The sequence below is a fragment of the Solanum stenotomum genome, chromosome 2 (assembly GCF_019186545.1).
Source record: "Solanum stenotomum isolate F172 chromosome 2, ASM1918654v1, whole genome shotgun sequence".
Classification (NCBI taxonomy): Eukaryota; Viridiplantae; Streptophyta; class Magnoliopsida; order Solanales; family Solanaceae; genus Solanum; species Solanum stenotomum.
Genome location: NC_064283.1, coordinates 16524298 through 16545593, shown reverse-complemented (window position 1 = coordinate 16545593; position 21296 = coordinate 16524298). Strand labels below are relative to the sequence as shown.

The window sequence follows — 21296 nt, the reverse complement described above, 5'->3', positions numbered from 1 at the left end:
AGTCTGATCTTAAATTTGGTCCAGATGAGATTTAAATTGACTTAGGAAAATAGCCACATGGAAGCAATTATGGCCAAATGGGAATTAGGAAGTTAGCCAAATCGAGTCGATTAGCAAATTCGGCTAAGTTATAATAAGATGAATTAATTAATTAGTTAATAAGCTTCTTAATTTCAACGAAATAAAATAATTAACTTAATTATAACCATAACTTTAAATTAAACTAATTTTATAAAATATTTAAAATAATTTTTTTTTTGAGATGATTTTCAAATATTCTTAAAATATACTAATTGTATTTATAACTATAAAACATATTTATTATTTGAAAATTATAAAAAGACAACAAACATATTAAAAATAACTTGCAAACTATATTGTCATTATTTATTTATTTATTTTGAAATTTTATAAAACTAATTGTTTTAAATCATTCGAAGTTAAAGAAGCGTAAAAATTAATTTGTATCGGGGAAGATCAAAATTGGGTGTCAACAATACAAACGAGGTAGCTTAAATTGTAGCTACAACCCGTAAATATACAAACTATACTTATGGAGCGTAATTAAGTTTATTATGGTGGCTATTTGCGAAAGTTCTCCCTTTTATATATATATATATATATTATATATATTATAAATAAACATTAGAAATAGTGGCATGTCTAGGTTGGGGGTAGAGGGTTGGTTTGAGTTCACGGATATTCATGCTTGTCTTTTTACACTTTTTTCTTGGTTAAACTGGATGAGATTACCCACTTTATTAACAAATTTAAAATAGAGCAAAAAATTTCACTAGTTTATTAGCTAATTACTTAGATATACATTAATTTACCATATTACGAATTCTACTAGATTTTGGTGTCTAGATACGTTTAGATATATGTATCTCGAAATACATGGGTCAAAACTAGGTGTAATTTGTTCTATATACATTGTATTAAAGTAGATTTGCATGTATTTGGAATACATAAACAAATCTTGTTTGCCTCCCTCTCATCTCGTTGTCACTCTCATATCTCACTCGCGTATTTGGTATTTCAGATACATGTGAATACACTAGATACATGTATCTAGTGTAATTCGCATGTATTTGAGATACATACATAAATCTCGCTTCCCTCCATTCCATCTCACTCATCACTATTATATATCCTCACATATTTGGTGTCCCAAATACATGTGACTCAAACCAGTTACATGTATTAATGTGTATCTAGTATGATTCACATGTATCTAGCTTTAAATCTAGTATAAAATTATTAAATAGTGAGATAAAATGCAATAATTTCAAATTATATGGAGAATTAATAAATATAATAGGAATGTTTGTGTAATTAGATAGTTTCTCCAAAAACATTGTGTTATTTAGGGTTTGACCCAAAATTTCTTCATTCAAATGAACACCTATTACCACTACACCAAAGACATAACTTTTGTTATCCAACTATAAATATATATCGTTTAAGTGTAGAATTTGACACACACATATATATATATAACATAATTTTCCGATTGGACACCCTGAGAAGGAAAGGTGTCCAATTGGACACCCTGGGATAGCTATAGCTACGCTCCTGCTACTCTGCCCTATGCAATTTATGAAACTATCTTCTCTGGCTAATGCATATAATATCGTGCAACTTGCTATATTACCTACCTTGCAGTGTCGTTGTTGCGTTGTTTCCTTTTGCTTATCCAACTCAAGCTGAATTATATGGTAATCTGATGAAAACTTATTGCGCTGTTAATATTCAGATAACCTTACTAAAAAGAATATTGAACCTGTGCTCATCGTTTTTCTTTTTCTTTTTGTGTCTAGTGTCATGTCCCGCCACATCGCAGTAGAATTTTGCGTTCGGATAGGGGCGGAAGGGTCTAGAGTTGTGGAGAGGTTTCCGGAAGACTCTAGAACCCTTTAGATTATTCAAGAAGGCTAGAGAATTCCCTAGAATTCTCTAGAATAACTTAGAAGGCAATAGAAGGTCCTAGATAGTTTCCAAGAATGCCTTAGAATTCTCTAGCATGGGTAGAGAATTCTAGAAGATGGACTAGATATTTTCTTGGAAAGCTTTAGAATTTCCTAGAATTAGTAAAAAATTCTAGGGAGGGACCAAAGTGTAAATAGTTTAGGGACTTAGGAAGTAATTTAAAATTGTACTTTAGTCCCTAGGAGTTAGTATAAATAGAAGTGCCCCTCATTTGCTAGGCACCAAGAAAGTGTAAAAGCATTCTCCAAAGCAATACAAAAAGCCTTCTTCCAAAATTCTCTAAGTCTTCTTTTCATTCTCTTAGCGATCTTAATCGTAAAGGGCTTACTTGAGCTTACAAGATCGTGAAAGATTCGTGAGTAAGTTGTCAAGTGCCGCACGGAGCTTTAGTAAGACTCTAAGTCCATGACACTAGGATATGATTTCACATCACATCATTATAATAGCAAAGAAAATAGGAGATTAGGTTTGCTTCAGAAATCAAGTGTTTATGTTTAGTGCTTTTGTGTTTCATTTCATTAGAAAGTTTTTATTGGGTTATGTTTTGAAAATATCCTTCTTTCTCAAAAGTGCGGTAAGCTTCCTTGTGGATCTTGGTGACCCTTATTTATGAACTAGACACAAGTGTCCGTGCTAGTATTGGTCAATATCTGTTATTTTTTTGTCTCACTTTATGTGACATAGATATAATTTAAATAGTCAATTAAATTTTAATTGTTAATTATTGTACTTCCTCCGATCATATTTATATGTCGCCATTTTGGATTTCACGTGCATTAAGAAATTAAGTAATCTTACCATTCTACCCTTATTTAATTTTTTTGGAACTCAAGTTTTCAATCAATGAATATGAATTGATTTATTTTGATTAACTAATTTAACCAATGAACATGAATAATTTACTTAGTTTTTCTAAATTGGTCAAATGTATATTTTCAAGGCTAATAACTCACAAGGGTAAAAAAAAAAAACAATATGATAATTTATGCATTGATTTTATGAAATGACAAGTATTATGACCAACTATTTATAGAAAGGGATGACATATAAAAAGTAACATAGGGAGTAATTTATAGTATTTTTACGTATTTTACATACTTTTTAAATAATATATATTACTTCTCTTATCCCAATGTATGTAGCATAGATAAATTTCAAGATTCAATCAAATGTTGTTAATTATTGAGATTTACAATACTTTCTACGTAGTTTCTAAATTAAATATTACATGTTACTTCTTTTGATTATTGTAATTTATAATACTTTTTACGTAAATTTTTTAATAATATATGTTACGCCTCTTATCTCAATGTATGTAGCACAAATAGAATTTCAAGAGTCAATCAAATGTTGTTAATTATTGAGATTTACAATACTTTTTACGTTGTTTCCAAATTAAATAATACATGTTACCTCTTTTATCTCATTTTATGTCGCACAGACATATTAATTTTATGAATCAATCGAATTTTTTATATGTTTTTTATCAATATTTTAAGTTAGCAATTATCATGATTTATAGTATTTTTACACAATTTTAAAATATTTAAAAAATTAAAAACAAGACAAACAAATTAAAACGGAGAACCACCAAAAAAGGGAAAATAGTGCAGCTGCCAGGCAAGCATGTAGACCATGACCTGCCTGGTTATTGTCACTTATATATAAGTAATGGATACATTATATTGACTTGATTACAATGATATGCATCCCTTTAGATACGATTGCAAAAAAGTGCGGTTTCAAATATGCTAGAAACATTTATTTATGGTCTTTCACTGTGTTCTTCCTCAATTGATATTAACGTATTATTGAAAGATTCATTATGACCCCTCTCACAACTTATGATATACATATGAATTCAACCATTTAGTTTTGTTCCTACATACTCAGTATCTTCCTTGTGCACTATATTTTTCATTTGATGTAGATATGAGTATCATTCTTAGGCTTGTGGATAGAGAGTAGCAGATCATAGTTTTGATGAATCCTCATCATTCAGGACATAATTTTGTTATTTCTATTCTTATTTCAGACTTGTTTTATGGCTAGCTGGATGCCTTGTCCCAACAAATCGTTTTATTTAGTTTAGAGACTTTCATACATTAGTATTCAATTGTAATAGACCTTTTCTTAAGATCTATTTCAGTTATGATTTTAGGGGTCGTTTGGTTGGAAACAAGTTATCTCAGGATTAACTATTCCAAACATGGCAACCAAACAAGACACAAAATTTTATCCCATCACTATTTATTTTTATCCCTCACAACATGACCCCTTAGTTTACAGTTTCCACTTTAATTTTCATATGATATTCTTAGATATGTTATGCCAAGAATTATTTGGGAATAACTCGTGGTTTCAAATATCCTATTTCAGCTATGGTGTAAACTCAGATCGTGACAATAATGTAAAATACAATACATGCAATAATAATAATCAAAATGATAACTCAATGTTTATGTTGTTTATATTAAAAATGACGAAATGACCTAGGAGGCCCCTGTACTTGGATTTGTTTGTAAGTTAAATCCTTATACTTTCGGCTTTACCAACTGAACCATTAAACTTATTCAAACACAATATTTTAAACCCCTTTGACCATTGATTAAACACATGTGGCATTAATATTGCTGACTTGAAATGATGTGTAATTTCACGCATTTTTAAAGCAAGTGAATATAATATTTTATATGAAAAAATATTAAAATTTTAAAAATAAATAAATGAAAAACGCTAAAAACAAAAAGAAAAAATGAAAAACGCTCAAAAAGAAGAAGAAGAGGAGGAACAAGTCATCTTCTTCAAAGGCCAGGCCGCCAGCTGCTGCCCCCCTCCAATCAAATTCCTTCTTCCCATTCCACTCTTCTTCTTCTTTGGATCCACCCATCATTCGCAGCGCACTGTTCCACTCTCAAATACTTTCTTAAAATTCCTTTATTTTGCTGTAAATCAACATTACCAATATTCCTTTCCGTTTTGCCATATTTCCACTTTCAAAATCTCAATTTTGTGCATATTTCTTGGTGATAGTGAGTATTGAAAAATGATAAACTTTATTGATAAACGTAATAAAACTTTAAGAATAATAAATGTGTTTAAAATTATAATGGAGATTTGTTGGGTTTGTGTTTGTGAACCAAATAGTGTTAAATTCAAGTTAAATAGGTAAGAATTCCACCCATTTTGACATGAATTTGGTGCTCAATTTGAGAGCAAAAATAGAGAAAATAATGTTCAAAATTTCAAGAATACACAAAAGTAGGGCCTTCTATTTTTTATTTAATTTTTTAACACGTAATTTCTTATGTATTGTTAAAAATAATATGAAATTTCACATGTAAACGAATATACTATACACACACATATGATGAGAAAAAGATTTAAAATATTGTGATTCAGTGAGTTTAAGAATTCAGTTGATAAAATCTTAAATATAAGGTTCCACCTTACAAACTATGCCAAATACAAGGATATCTCAAGGTTATTCTGCCTATTAAAAACAAATATTTTAAACTATACATTGTAGTAGTATACTATATAATCTGTAAGATATCAAACTAAAACAATCTTCCTAGAGACGCTTCCCGCTTCGACTTACCGCCAAAACGGAAAGATTCAAATGCCTTAAGCAGAGAGCAGCTCTCGCGTCTGAGCTACGAGGAATGGAGGACGAGGGAGAGGCTCTTTCAGCATCGAGCGACAAATCCCTTAGAGAGCCAGAGGATGACATCGATTGCGTATCTAATAGTGGCGAGGACGACGACGATGAATGGAATGTAGAATCTCAGGCGGGTACCAGTTCGCCAGATGAAGACCGTAAATCGCAAAATGTTGATGCTCTTGTGAGGTAGCGTGAGTTTTTCTATACTTGAAAAGACCTAACATACTGTATATGTCATCGTGCTCATACGGTATATGTTGATTAAATTAGGGTTTCACAATTTCCATATGTTATCTGTGACAGAAGCTGTTTAATTTGTCAATTGCACAGTCTCATTTGAGGTAGGAACTTTAACTGCAGCAGTTAATATGGATTAACTATGCCTAAATCCAATGTAGTTTGGGCCATTTGTATGAATCTTGTATATCCATTCTGCTGGGTTTGGCCAGTTGCTAATAAAGTTTGAATCTTGTGACAATGTTCCAATTCATGTCTTTTAAGTTTTTAATGTATTAGAACGCACATATCACTTTTGTGCGAAATGAATTAGTCATACTTCTTTATCTCGATAAAGCACTAATACTTAAGGAAAATTATCTAGGAGTCTTATGATATTGATCTGTGATATCATGATTGTTATGAATTCAGGGGTAACCTTATTGTGAAAAGACAGTCCCTACTTCCACGAGTCTATTCAGTGACAGATGCAGCAGCCAATCTCCGAAAGCCATTTAAACCTCCAAGCTCCAATGGTTACAGTAGTAGCAATGAGCATCTAGCTCGCCGTCTTTGTGCTCGTAAAAGGTTTGTGCCATGGGGTTCAACAAGTCCAACATTGATTGCTATTACAAACAGGCTGAAAGCTCCAGAAGCTGCTGAGATAGATGTGGTGGAAGACAATTTAGAACTGCCACCTGGTGTTGAACCTCTGGTGTTGTGGCAGCCTGAAGAAATTGTGGAGGAAGGCTATAGTTTAGTACCTATAATTGTGGATCCATTGCTTGTTAGGTTCCTTCGTCCTCATCAAAGGTACTTCACATGATATAGGTGATATAGGGTGTATTTGATTATATTTATGTGATATTTAAAGGCATATTGGTGAACTAAGTGCATGAATGAAAAGGCAATGTTAGAATTTGAAGCTATGGATATTTAAAATGTATCATAGTGTGAAGCACTCAAAAGAATTCTTTATATCTTCTCATTAAGTTACTTTGTGCCATTTTATTTCATAATATTCAAGTTGAATTTGCAACATTAGTTTCTGAAGATTTACATCAGTAAGTTGATAACCTGTTCACTCCTCCATCATAACTCCAAAAAGAACATTTATTCCTTATTTCATTAAAAAGAAGAACTCCAAAAAAGAACATATCTATTATTCGCCGAACTTCAACCTCTTAATTTTGTCTTTATTACCATATGTTTTTTAATCTGTTTTTAAATGAATTTCAAACAAGTTAAGCAACATTGAGAAACTCTTAAATTTGACTATGTTTGCAGCATGCCGCAGCATCTATATCATTTAAAGACTATTCATGATTTTACTTGCAGGGAAGGGGTCCAGTTCATGTTTGACTGTGTGTCAGGTGCACTTAGTAGCTTCAATATTAATGGATGCATTTTGGCTGATGATATGGGGTAAAGTATTTTTGATTCTTCTCCCTGACTATGTGTCTCTAAGTTGAGTGATCTTAGGTGTTTCATTTTGGCTTATTGGCTGCTCTTTGCGTTTTAGTGCAGTTTGGGGAAGACTCTGCAATCAATCACACTACTTTACACTCTTCTTCGCCAGGGATTTGATGGAAAAGCTATGGTCAGGAAGGCAATAATTGTGACCCCTACTAGTCTCGTTAGTAATTGGGAGGCCGAAATCAGTAAATGGGTTGGAGAAAGAGTTAAACTTGTTGCTTTATGTGAAAGCACCAGAGATGATGTTGTGTCTGGCATAGAAAGTTTTATCAATTCCCGTAGTAATATACAGGTAAGTTTTCTGAGCGATCCTAGTTACATTATGTTTGAGGGGTATCAATCCATATATTGTTCTCCCAGGTTTTAATTGTTTCCTACGAGACATTTCGGATGCATTCTTCAAAATTCAGTAATTCTGGATCATGCGACCTTCTCATATGTGATGAGGCTCACAGATTGAAAAATGATCAAACACTGACTAATCGAGTAAGACATGTTTACTTATTCTGATGACTTAGATTACTTTTTGTGGATGAACTCTGTAGTCTTTGTCGAGCCTAATTTAAAACTTGCGATTAGGCGTTGGCTTCTCTAGCATGCAAACGCCGGGTTCTGCTATCAGGGACTCCAATGCAAGTGAGATCCTATCTGACTTTTCTTTAATATCTTTTATTAACATAATTTGTTTTTGCTACATAATGCATTCTTCTTTCCAACAATTTCCAGAATGATCTAGAAGAGTTTTATGCCATGGTTAATTTCACCAATCCGGGTATCTTGGGTGATGCTGCACACTTTCGGCGTTATTTTGAGGTGAGCTTACACTTGAATTCAAAAAATTTAACGTGAACTCTTATGTCCTTATTCTTTTTCCACGACTTTGTGGGGTTTAAAGAACAGATAAGCTTTTTTATTATATCATCACTGAATGCAAAATCCATATCTTTTTTACTGGGTAAGGAGACATATATTGGTTATCACTATTCTTCTCTGTATATAAGCATTTACCTTACTGTGGTTTTCCTCGATCCAACTGTTTGTAGACACCAATAATATGTGGTAGGGAACCCACTGCCACAGAGGAAGAGAAGAAACTAGGATCTGACCGCTCTGCTGAACTGAGTTCCAAAGTTAATCAGGCAAGCTTTCCACTGAAAATTATGCAGTTTCAGAATTTCGGCTTGTTGTTGATCTATTATCTGCTCTGGCTAGTACCCATTATCCACCGAGTTTAGAAGGCTGTGATTGGTCCAAAGGGCGGGTGACAGACGGATTTCTCGGTTATCAAAAAATAAAATAAAATTATCTACTCTGGCTAGTAATTCTACACCCAAATCCAGTGTAGAAGAAAGAGATATAATGGAAATATCACTCTATGAACCTAGAAGGCTTGAAGTCAGTCCATAATCTTTTTGTTATTCTTTTGGAAGAAAAAAAATAAATCTTCAAATTTGGAAAGTTGAAAATATTCAAGAAACGAAATACAATCAGATATGTTAGAAAATTAAATTAGTGCAAATTGGTTTTGATTAGGATAACACAGTCATTGCAGAGTTTGATGTCAGCCTCTTGTCTAAGGCTGCTTGTTAGGGATCCAAATCTAGCACATGCTCTCATATAATGATTTGGCGTGTTTTTTCTGCACATCACTGACAGTCTTTTTCTTTTTTTTCTACGGGTCTCAGTTTATTTTGAGGAGGACAAATGCGTTATTGTCAAACCACCTACCACCAAAGGTATGCCTTCTCTTTAATTCATTAGATATTGTAATATAGTGTATTATGATAAGTGTTGATTGTGCTTCAGAAGATTTGATATTAAAAGAAGTTCAATGACTTTGTCTACTGCACTTTTAGCTACTCTATCAGATCTGTTGTTTTGGCATACTGTTGTTTGAGGTATTAATTAAGTGATGAACTACCAAGTTCTGATTTGGTGTCTATGGCAAACTCCTTTGTCTCCTGTATGTTTGCCGGACAAAATTCGGACCAACTAGAATAGTACTAACCTTTTGGATTTTAATACAACTTTTGACTGTGTTCTCATTCTTATGATGCTAAAGAAACCTTTTCCATCTAACAAATATAGGAGCGCAGCTGTCAGTTATTTAGTACTGTAAATATAATAATAATAATAATAACAAAAATAAATAAATAAAATAATAATAAATAATAATAATAAGAAAAAAAGAATGTTACAAGTTGTTAAAGCAACAGATAAAAAAGTAAGAAATAATTTTTTTTGTCTCAAAAGAATGTCTACTCATTAATCTAGATGATAATAATATGTTGGTAGTGGTAAGGTCTGCGTATACTCTACCCTCCTCAGACTCCACTTTGTGGGACTACATTGGGTCTATTGTTGTTGCAATAATAATATGTTGGTAAGCATTTTGATCATTCTGAAGATTTTGAATGATTGCACCCTTTTACACTGCAGATAATTGAAGTTGTTTGTTGCAAGCTGACACCACTCCAGTCAGAGCTGTACAATCATTTTATACATTCAAAAAATGTAAAATTCTCATTTTGTTAGCTTTTTGACATGTGAATTATTTACATAATTTAGCTTGTTTCTTGGATAATTTAGTTTGCTTTTGTTCTACCACAACCAAGTACAGGTGAAACGAGCTATCGCTGAAGAAGCAAAACAATCAAAAATCTTAGCTTACATAACAGCTCTGAAGAAGCTTTGCAATCATCCAAAGGTGAGCTATCATTCTCTCATAGTTTCTTCAAGTCTATTCATATGTAACAACTACACTGCTTATTTTCTGAACTGGAAAGTATACCGGGTATTAAGTCTTCTTTTAAGAATACCAGCAAGGCTACAAGTTTTTGTTTTTTTGTGTGCTGTTTGAGGTTTTCTATATTTTCCCATTATATATGTTGAATATTCCCCCCTACCTTCTCTTTAGTTTCTTATTTAAAGGAATACAAAACAAAAAGAGAAAACTGATACTTATAAGATGTACCTAAAACCATTTCTTTAATGTTTTTTGGCAATTAACAGATTATTTTATATATTTCTTTAATGATGATACCTTGAAAATTTACCTGAAATTATTGCTCCATGTTGATACCTTAGCAATGTATCTGAAAATATTGCTTTATACAAAATAGGTGTTAAGAGCTTTTTGCACTTTACAAGATAGTACTGAAGTTATTGGTGGTCTGCACTTGAAGGGACTTCCATAGAAGACTACTTCTTTATGATTGAATATTTTGGAAAGAGAAAACTCTTGAATTGTCCTTGCTTTACCTTGCTACTGTTTTTCCTTGTTACTGTCACATGATAACAGAATTGTAATCCGAATAGGAGGTAGGAAATTTCTAATCCAAACATAGGAACAGTCATGATATAAACCATTTTGGATTTGTTCAATTTTCAAAGTTAAGGTCAATGCTTGCAGAAAATTCAGTAAAATGAATATTCTCGAGGATTTGAATTTGGAAGATCAAAACTTTTACAATAGCTCTAGTTGTTAACTTTCTCTTTTTGATATCAAAGAAATTTTATGTGAGTTTCTGGCCCGACTCCTGTAGGTGCACAAGTTCGAAACTCCGGGGAGTATTAGTTCGCTCCTCCGCCCTCCTCCCAACATAAATACTATGCTTTGTTTGTGGCAGTGTTCGAAACCATGACATGTATGTAATCTCACATCATATGTTGTGTCCTTACCATGGAACCAAAGCCCTGGGGGCCCACCTCTCTGGTGTTAACCTGTTACTGCTTTTCCTTATGACTTTCATAGCGCCATATAATACCGAAAATTCCTAACCATGATATTATCCTTCTTGTGTTTATTCAATTTGCTAGTAACAAAACTGTTTCTTACTAATGTCAAATATCTATAGCTGATATACGACACGATACGAGGTGGAAGTCCAGGGACATCGGGTTTTGAGGACTGCATCCGCTTTTTCCCTCCAGAAATGTTCTCTGGAAGGTAAGCTGTTTTAGCCAACTTTCTTTCTAAAGATCGTCTTCAACTTGATTATTTCCAAATAAAGAAATGGCCTTACAAATAATCTGCTAGGTGCGGCTCATGGACGGGTGGCGCTGGATTGTGGGTTGAACTTTCAGGGAAAATGCATGTCTTAGCCCGGCTACTGGCTCAACTTCGTCAGAAAACAGATGATAGGATTGTTTTGGTTTCCAATTACACACAGGTATCGAGGAGTAACTATAGTTAACAGAATCTGAAGTGTGAAATACAAGTTTTGTTACATGTGTTAGTTTTCTTCGATTTGGACGTATGTTTTGTTTGCTCTGGCTTTAATTTCAGCTTCTGAGTCTCATAGACCTCTTAGCATGGACAGGACTCCAAATTTTTCTCCAGCATGAATCTGTTATTGCTGGATGCTGGTGTAGAATTATGATTTCATGGCTTGTGGTCACAATTATGAATTCATGATTTGAAGGGGTAAATAGTATGCTGAGATTGTAAAAGTGCATTCTATCTTTTCTCAGATGTGTGCGGGGAGGGCTTTGGGGTGGCTTAAAACCAGTATTTTCCTTTAATAATGGGCCTATTAGGATCAGCACATCATTTTTTATACTGGTTAAAAGTGTTATGTATATTTTGGTTGGCCCTATCAGGATACTGTTAGAAGAGAATGAGAAGATAGCTATTGGCAGTGGTTTAGTAGTCCATCACCACAGTTTGACTGTAATATCCATATTTAGCCAATCCTAGGAGTGCCACTTCCTTTTCTGCAGATGTGCTAGCTTTCTTCTTCCCATTCTCTTAGTCGAGTACTCTTATGTTTTCCTGAAGTAAGATACATGCCAGTTGCCACATTGATCTTCATCAATCTTAAATACAGAGTGTTTTCCTCATTTCTAATGTTCTAAATTCCATATTGTTAACGGAACAAGTGACTGTATTATCTCTCGGCTCTAGCTCCTTTAGTTACTCTCAGTCTAATATCTGCTGGTAAAACTTCAGCATCAGACAAACTAGTTTGTGACTGTCACTTTTGTTTCAGAAGATAATGAAGGTTAACAGCCTGCTTTCAAGATGTGAACACTGTGATATAGCATTACATATTTGCTTATTGCATTCAATTTTTTAGTGTATAAACTGAAATTCTCTCATTTGTTTCCTCTTCCTTAATGAATAAGTAACTGATTTCTCTCTGTTGTTTTCTCTTCCTTCTTTCTTTTGTTGTCTGTCCTAACTGTGAGTTGTGAATAATCAGACACTGGACCTTTTCTCTCAATTATGCCGTGAAAGGAGATATCCCTTCTTAAGACTTGATGGAACTACATCAATTAGTAAAAGACAGAAGCTAGTTAATCATTTCAACGATCCAGCAAAGGTACCTGGGGATTTTGTTACACTTGTTTATCTTACTAGATTTGGCATTACCAAGACTTATTTAGTGCATCTTTTAGGATGAGTTTGCATTTCTGTTGAGCAGCAAGGCTGGAGGTTGCGGTCTTAATTTGATTGGTGGGAACCGTCTGGTTTTATTTGATCCTGACTGGAATCCAGCCAATGACAAACAGGTGAAAGCTTTGCCTGAGAATTACCAAATGATGCCGGAATATGTTGCTTATCAGGTACATAATATTCATATTTTCCAACTCTTCCTCAGGCAGCTGCAAGAGTCTGGAGAGATGGACAAAAGAAGAGGGTCTACATCTATAGGTTTTTGAGTACTGGAACTATTGAGGAAAAGGTTTGATTCCTAGAAGCCTTTGCTTAACGAGTTCCTATCTTCTCTAATTGTTCGGTTGAAGAAATTTATTTTTATTTGCAGGTTTACCAGCGTCAGATGTCAAAGGAAGGTCTTCAGAAAGTTATTCAGCAGGAACAAACAGATTCTGATATCCAGGTAATGTTTTAGAGTCTCTTATTTTTTCTTATTCTTCTGCTGTAATGTGGTACCAATATGTGATTGCAGGGAAACTGTCTCTCAGCGGAAGACCTGCGGGACCTGTTCACATTTCATGATAGTAGGTATGCTCGATGCTAAATGGGATAGCTAATGCATTATGTGAAATCTCCTATACCTTCAAATGGATCAAGTATTTTTATCAGTTATGGTGACTTTTGGGGATTCTGTAGTGTGGAAGTGCACCTCCCCCATTCCCTTTTCTTTTTTCACATCTGAGTAGTGCTGGCAAATGAACGGGTCGGATCTAATATAGATGGGGCTGAAAATGGGTTAGATAAAAATGAATAAAATTTCCAACTCACCCATATTTTATGTGGATAAAAAATGGGTTGAATGACGGATAATACAAATATCCATATTATCTACACATATACAGGACTGAAATTTGCTAACATATTATATCAATCATCAATTGAATAGTTTGACATATAAACTCTATATAAACTCAAACAATTTGAGAAAGTTAACCATTTGTATAATCTATATAAACTCAACACCATAACTGGTACTGAATTTAGAACTTTAAATAATCAAATAGAGCAAAAACAAAGAGGAAAAAACTCCTACCAGATCTGTAATCTTTACACTTTACCAATTAAATCTACTAAATTTCCTGCTTGCCCCCATAAATTCTGTTTACACCAAAAAAAGGAACAAACTAAGACAATTCATCCTAATCTTCTGAATGGAATAGCTAGTATTTTCCAAATGTTTTTAGTTCCTCTCTTTCCATACTATCCACCAAATACATGCTGTGACGATCTTCCACCAATCCTCCTCTCCATTTCTCTTTCCCACGTTCATTCAATGATTCGAAAGATCCACACTAGACCTAGACATAGCCCAATTTATGCCCAAAATACAAACGAACATGTGCCACAAATTTATTGTCGTCTTGCAATGTAAGAAAAGATGCTCATTGCTTTTACCCTCCTGACCACATATTAGACACCTTTATCAAATCTGAAGACCTCTTCTTTGTAGCTTTTCTTGAGATAAACATGCTCACCTTGCCACCAACCCAGACAAAACAAGATACCTTTAATGGAATTTTTGTCCTCCAAATCAGTTTCCTAGGCCATACCCCATTCGGGGGCGGCTTTCTTGTGGTAGTAATTGCGAGCATCTCTCCTCTTCTATTAGCGTGCACAGTTTGCTTGCATTCCGCCTTAGGCACATCTCTCTATGGAGCTATTATGATTCATGAACCAAGAAGCTGATTTTACTGAAAAATTACCTTTGTTACTGAGTCTATCTTGTTGCCCTGGGTTTCCACCCAAACTTCCTATAAGTTGAATCATGGTAATTAAATTTTCTACTTCCCGATCATTCAGAGCTCCCCTAAAGATAAGGTTCCACCCTTATTGATTCCAAACTTGGTTTATCTGGTTGTGAGTTTGTGAGCTTATAGAGAGATCAGGAAAAGTGGATTTCAAACTACTTTCACCAATCCAGTGGTCCTCCCGAAAAGCTGTCTTACTACCATCTCCCACTGCAATCACCACATTTGCCCAAAATCATTCCACAGATTCCTAATGCTCTTTCCATACACTGCCATACATAAGTACTTGTCAATTCTTTAGTGATCCATTGGCATTCCATTTCATATTCATGATTAATGAAATTTCTCCGAAGTGTCATATCTTCATTGTTGTACCTCCATAGTCACTTCTGTAATAGGCTCTTTATATGCAATATCAGTTTTTTTTTATGCTCATCCTCCCTGTTTTTGGCTGAGAGTAAGTACATCCCATTTTACAGATGAGTACTACTGTTTTCTTTATTACTTTGCCATAGGAAATCTCTCTCTTGGTATGCTCACAAATCCATCTCAGCATTCTCATTTCTGCTAATTTCATCTTCTGGACTTGAGAGTTCTTAACTGGCCAACATTCTATCCCATACAACATAGGTGATCTAACAACCACTATAAAATTTACCTTTAAGTGTTGGTGGCACATGCTTATCACACAAGACAACGGATGTGAGCCTCCATTTCATCCACCCCACACTAATATGATGTGTAACATCATCGTCGATCTCCCCATTTTCTTGGATTATTGACCCATGATACTTGAAACTTCCTTTTTTTTGGGGATGACTTGTATATCAATCCTCACTTTCACATCTGTCTTGTTAGTTGCATCAATGAACTTGCGCTGCAAGTACTCTGTCTTAGTCCTACTCAACCTGAACCCTTTGGACTTCAGTCTGTCTCCAAAGTCCAAACCTCTTGCATAGTGTTAACTTACTGCATGTCTTCAATCAATACTATGCCATCTGCAAATAAAATACACCATGACACCTCCCTTTGATATGCCGCATCAGTTCATCCATCATCAAGGCAAAAAAAAGGGGGCTAAGAGCTGATCCCTAGTGCAACCCCATCTTGACTGGAAAGTGATTAAGTCTCCTTCCACTGCCCTTACCTAGGTCTTGGCTATATCATGCATGTCCTTAACCACCCTAATGTATGCTACACGTACACCTCTAGCCTCCAAACATATCCATAGAACCACCCTAGGGACTTTATCGTATACTTTTTGAAGGACAATGAACACGATATGTAACTCTCTCTATACTGCTCCACCGATCTCCTTAAGGGATGAATGACTTCTGTAGTTGATCACCCCCACATGAATTTGAATTGGTTGTCGGTGATAGATACAGCCCTCCTCACCCTAATCTCCACCACTCTCTCTCAAAGTTTCATAGTGTGGCTTAGTAAGCTTGATACCTCTATAGTTGCAATTTTGAATATAACCGTTGTTCTTGTACAAAGGGATTATTATACTCTACCTCCATTCTTCGGGCATTTTTTGTCGTCTCTAAAATAACATTAAACAACACAGTTCACTCCATAACTGTCTTGCCTACGGTCTTCCAAAATCCCATCGGCATATCGTTTGGCCCGGTCGGCCTCCCCTTCCTCATCTTACTCATAGCCTCATTAACCTCCTCAAGCTTTAAATGTATAACCAAACAATATTTTACAATAATGTTTGAAAAAAGGAAAAAGTTTTCATGGACAAACGGCTCCTTAGCAAGCACTAGCCCCATCATTTCCGCACATGTCTTCATGTGATGCCCTTTTTATATTCTTATTATATATGGAGTATGATTGGATTTCAAAGAAAATTTAGAGCCCATCCATCCTTGACATATATCAACACTAAAAACTATAGAGCCAAAGGTAGCAGTGATGCTGCTTTCAGTGCTTGGGTTGCGGGTCATTGCCTACTGTATCACTGGATTGTGGGGACGTTCTGAAAGAGAAATAAAAGAGGGACAGTAGTGGGCATATGTAGAGAAAGAAAGAGAAAAGGGTTGGGCTTAATTTTTGTGTTATGAAGACAAAAAGTTAAAGAATCTCTTTCTAGTTGCTATGGAACAATTAGAAGATTCTCTAGAGAAATACGGGGTTCTGCTAAATTTTAATATGTTAGCTATTGTGCTACTAGGCACATTTAATGGGGGGAAATGGTTATAATACGAACCTGCTACCTTCATGTATATATAATGATAAAATATGGTTAAGAATTCATATGTTTCTCTAATTTGTTTTCTTTGGATAAGAAGAAATATCCTATACTATATTGGAGGGGTTAACTGCATAGAAGAAACTTATGGAAGCTCACATTGTGTAATTTTTATGTTCCTATATGTTCAGCCATTTTATTATGAATCACTGTTACTCTCATCTTCATGCTCTATTATAATTTTGTATCATGTACGATCAAAATGCTTCTTGTCTTCTATATTTAATTCAAAGGTCTGAGATTCATGAAAAAATGAGCTGCGACCGCTGCCAACCAGATGCAGTGATGCCAGATGACAACATCATAGCTGAGTTGCACACTCAGGGTCATCAGCCTGATCAAGAGGATATTGGGGGGTTTGCAGGTGTAGCTGGTTGCTTGCATACATTACAAAGCTCAGAGAAGCAGGTTGGTATTTATTTGTATAGTCCAAGTATCAGTTCTGTTATTTGGTTCTCATACAACAAACACCCTTCTCCAGATAGGAGCTCCCAAGGAAGAGGACTTGGCCAGTTGGGGTCATCATTTTTCCCCAAAATCAGTACCAGATGTAATTTTCCAGTCCGCAGCAGGAAATGAGGTAAGCAGAGAGTTCAAATTACTGTTGCATTGAGCTCAGACTAAACCCCTCTCCTCTCATGTCCCCGAGCAACAAAAAAGTAAATGAAGAAAAAAAAGGAAAGAACAGTGAGTCAAACTTCTGAGTTCTCATTTAATGTACTTAAAGATCTACGAAAAGCTAATCACGTGTCATACTCCAAATTTTAAAAAAAAATTAGTATGACCAGTGGAAGGTATATGGGCAGATTTGGTATTATGTGACAGTTACATTTTATGATACTATGATATTATATATTGACGCCAAAAGAAAAAAGGGCAAAAACTTAACCTTCTATGTCCCTCGGGGTCTTGTTTGCTGTTTCATTACATTAAATTGGAATACTCATTTTTCTAATATTTGCAGGTTTCGTTTGTTTTCACTTGCCAAGTGGATGGGAAACTCGTGCCTGTTGAATCAATTCTAAAGTCAAAACAAGAGGTGGAAAATAGAGATTCACCTCATTTCAAAGAAATGCTTATGAGAAAGGCCACATTTTCATCTCCACGTCAAGCACCATCACTAAAGACGATGTCATCAAGCATGCCGTCTAGTGAGAAAGAAAACTCATTTCCGAAACAGGATTTGATATTGCAAGCTCAAGCACTGTCAGCATCAACTCCTAATGGAACTTCTATGAGTACATTACCTGCATTTTTTAAACCTTTGCAAAAGCCAAGAAGCAAGTTAAATAGACCTTTAGAAGATACTAAAATATACGAAAAGAGCAAACTCTCTTCCGAGAATCTTTTGCCCAAAAAGAGATTATCTCCTGATTACATATATGATGATGATTTTGCCTAGAACTTGGTCCCTCTGTGTTTTTCCCCCTTTTTTTTTTCAGTTTTACCTGGTTACACATGCATAAACAATTCCCCAAGCTATCAAACCTGCTATATGTTTCAATTATATCTGGTCCTGATTAATGATCCAAAGTAGCTCTCAATACAGAGAAATTTGATTAATGAAGTTATTTGCATTGTAAAATTTGGTGGTTTGGCTAATTCTTCTGGCCTCGATTCAGGTAATATTTCCATTAGTCCATTCTTATGTTTTGCAAGTGTTTTCTATTTTTCCCATTATGACATGTTGGAAAGACACTTCTTGCTATGCCATGCCAAGAAGTTAGTTGATGGGAATTTAGTTGCAGTTCCGCACCTTGTATCTCTCGACCTTTTAATCTCCTATGTTTTCTATTCCTTTTCCTTCTAAAAAATATATATATATACAAGAAAAATAAGTTTATTTATGGATCTAGGTTTTGTCTTCAAATAGACAAGCTGAACTTCTAGGATTTCGTTTATCCATAGTATTTGTCCATTTTGATGATTTGGCCTAGGGGTGGCAATTTGACTTATTGAGTCAAATTTGGGTGAGGCATAATGGGTCAAGATTCAACTCAATCCAAATTTGCTCAGTCTTAATGTGTTGGGTCAAAGTCAGGTAATGGGTTATAGATGGGTCAAGACCCAACCCACATTTATAAAGTTTTTATTGTTTTATTTTTTCTTTTATTAAAATAGAGAAAAGACTCAAATATGTCATTGAAATTTGACAAAAGGCTTATCTATGTCATCTGTTAACCAAGGAAAGAACCACGATAATACTGCTACTCAACATAACCACAACCGAATCAAAGAGCACTAAGATAGGGAAAAACCAGCCACTTAAGCAACTAACGATCAATTCGACGTAATGTACACAATTTTAGTCAAACAATAACCTAACCGGACCTCCATAAGACCGAAGGTACAAACAACAAACATAATCAAACCTCCCCCTTAAGACCGGCAGGTGCAAACAACAGTCAATTATACTAGTGATAGGCAATGCATATGAATACACGTAATGTAGAAGAAACCAGCTGAGCCATCAACACAAAGTTTCACACAACCAAGTATATACACCTACCTCCTGTCCTTGCAGCTAGGTAGGAACCATGCGGCTCCCTCCCCATGTTTAGTGGGTCACATCACCCATAGGGTACGCGGGAAGTCAATATACACTACCTGGTCCAATCCAAGACTTCCCAATAAATATTCGTTGAATACAGTTGTATCCAATCAAAGAGAGGATGAATACAATTGTATTCGTTGGATTTCGAATACAATTGATACATAATACAAAATAATTGTCATTAAATAAATACATAATACATTGTAAAATAAAATATAAAATACAATCCTCCCTTGTCCCTCTCCCGATCTCGCTCGCCTCTATCCTCCTAATATGTATTCATATTGATACAATCTATTTGTATTTTTTTCTCCTAAATCCGCGAAAGTATAAGAATAAAAATATGTAGTAAATCAAAGTATAGCTGTGAATTATAATGAATGAAACTGTAGCTAAGAAATCCTATTATGATATTTGCTGTTTTTGAAATTTTCCCATATTTAATAGAGTAAATTTTAGAGTAAATTTTAGGTTTAGCAAACATAAAAATTATATTTGTATGCTATAGCTATAGTATGTATAATTGCGTTCTATAACAAATTTTATGTTTGCTATGACTATTAATATGTATATTTTGGTATACATATACAAAAGAATTAATTGTATAATCTGTGTTTGTATAAAGCGATAAAGAGAGAAAGACAAAAGAAAACTAGGCAGGAAAAAATCTGTATTTGTATAATTATAAGTGTATAGGACGAAAATATATGTATTTGTATATATAATTTTCTCTTGCTTTATACAAATACAAACACAATTTATACACTTATGTTTGTATAAAAGTGAGAGAGGTAAGTGAGAGTGGCGAACGAGATTCTCTAGGAGAGAGGCGAATGAAAAGATATGTTTATATACAGTTTTCTCTTGCTTTATACAAACACAAATACATTTTATACATTTGTGTTTGTATAAAGTGAGAGAAGCGAGGGAGAGACTGGCAGTGAGAAACGGAGAGTAGCGAGCGAGAAAATCAGGGAGAGAGGCCAATGACAACTGTTTGACTCTTGAAATTCGAAAGATGACATATAAGATGGGTCGGAGGGAGTATCCAGTTGGATAAAAAGTGACTACCCGCCCAATTTTCCCGTCCATTGTGGGCCGATCCGAATCGGCCTGTTTCACTATTACCCGAGCTGAGAGGCAGACAAATTGGGTGCTACGAGAATACAAATACAAACAAGAAAATGTGGAAAGACAGAGGACCAGGAGTGAAGATCCTCTGGCTTTGGGCCATTGGAACTGCTGGAAGTATACCCTTCCTTCTTCTCCATTTTTTGAGGTTTACATTTTCCCCCAAAACTTCAGTTTCTTCTTCTTTTTTTGCAGTTTTAGTAACTAGCGTTGTGAGGACCAGACTGCGGGATATGGAGCAGTTTATGAACGCTCAGCAACAAACGCCTGGACTTATTGACTCACCTGCGATAAGCGACAATGATGATCATCAATCATTGAATTCTGAGGATTTCATTCGGGAGGAGAAAGGGTGAATAGTAGTCTTGTATGCTATGTGTTTGATGAATTGTCTGAATGGTGATTTTAATTGTTCCTTTACAGAATTTGGAATTATTTGACTCTTTTCTGGTTTTTCCTTAAAGTTTTTATCAATTTGCAAGCTTTATATGTTGATCATCTTTGTTTGAAAGCATAATACATAAATATGTTTTTTAACTTGCTTCCATTGGCATCCACGCCCTCCAACTTTGAGATTACACCAGTAGACATTTAGAGTTGTATAAAATTGAACAGATAGACATTTGTCCTAGGTGGCGTCGTATATGACAATTTTGTGTGGTGTCCTACGTGTATTACGCCACGTAGAACGTGTGTGTATATTTGTTCAATTTTGTATAAGTTTAAGTGTCTATTTGTGTACTTCCAAAGTTGGAGATCATAGATGCAAGCTGAAGCTAAGTTAAATAGCATATTTATGTATTATGCCTTGTTTGAATGCT

General features: G+C 34.7%; 2 protein-coding genes across 2 annotated transcripts; both read left to right on the top strand.

Annotated features, from left to right (window-relative positions):
• Window positions 1-5558: 5558 nt before the first annotated feature.
• On the top strand, window positions 5559-18319 carry LOC125856645 (protein CHROMATIN REMODELING 25). Its single transcript, XM_049536235.1, has 21 exons — window positions 5559-5839; window positions 6302-6682; window positions 7208-7294; window positions 7397-7637; window positions 7706-7831; window positions 7925-7981; window positions 8072-8158; window positions 8389-8484; window positions 9031-9081; window positions 9785-9859; window positions 9966-10052; window positions 11203-11294; window positions 11385-11517; window positions 12550-12669; window positions 12746-12859; window positions 12949-13032; window positions 13114-13188; window positions 13258-13313; window positions 17024-17198; window positions 17272-17370; window positions 17755-18319. The coding sequence occupies exons 1-21, from the start codon at window positions 5655-5657 to the stop codon at window positions 18190-18192; spliced, it is 2859 nt and encodes a 952-aa protein (XP_049392192.1). The 5' UTR covers window positions 5559-5654; the 3' UTR covers window positions 18193-18319.
• Window positions 18320-20446: 2127 nt separating this feature from the next.
• Window positions 20447-20935, top strand: LOC125855425 (uncharacterized). Its single transcript, XM_049535148.1, has 2 exons — window positions 20447-20592; window positions 20671-20935. Exons 1-2 carry the CDS (start codon window positions 20529-20531, stop codon window positions 20829-20831), a joined length of 225 nt encoding a protein of 74 aa, XP_049391105.1. The 5' UTR covers window positions 20447-20528; the 3' UTR covers window positions 20832-20935.
• The last annotated feature ends 361 nt before the right edge of the window (window positions 20936-21296 follow it).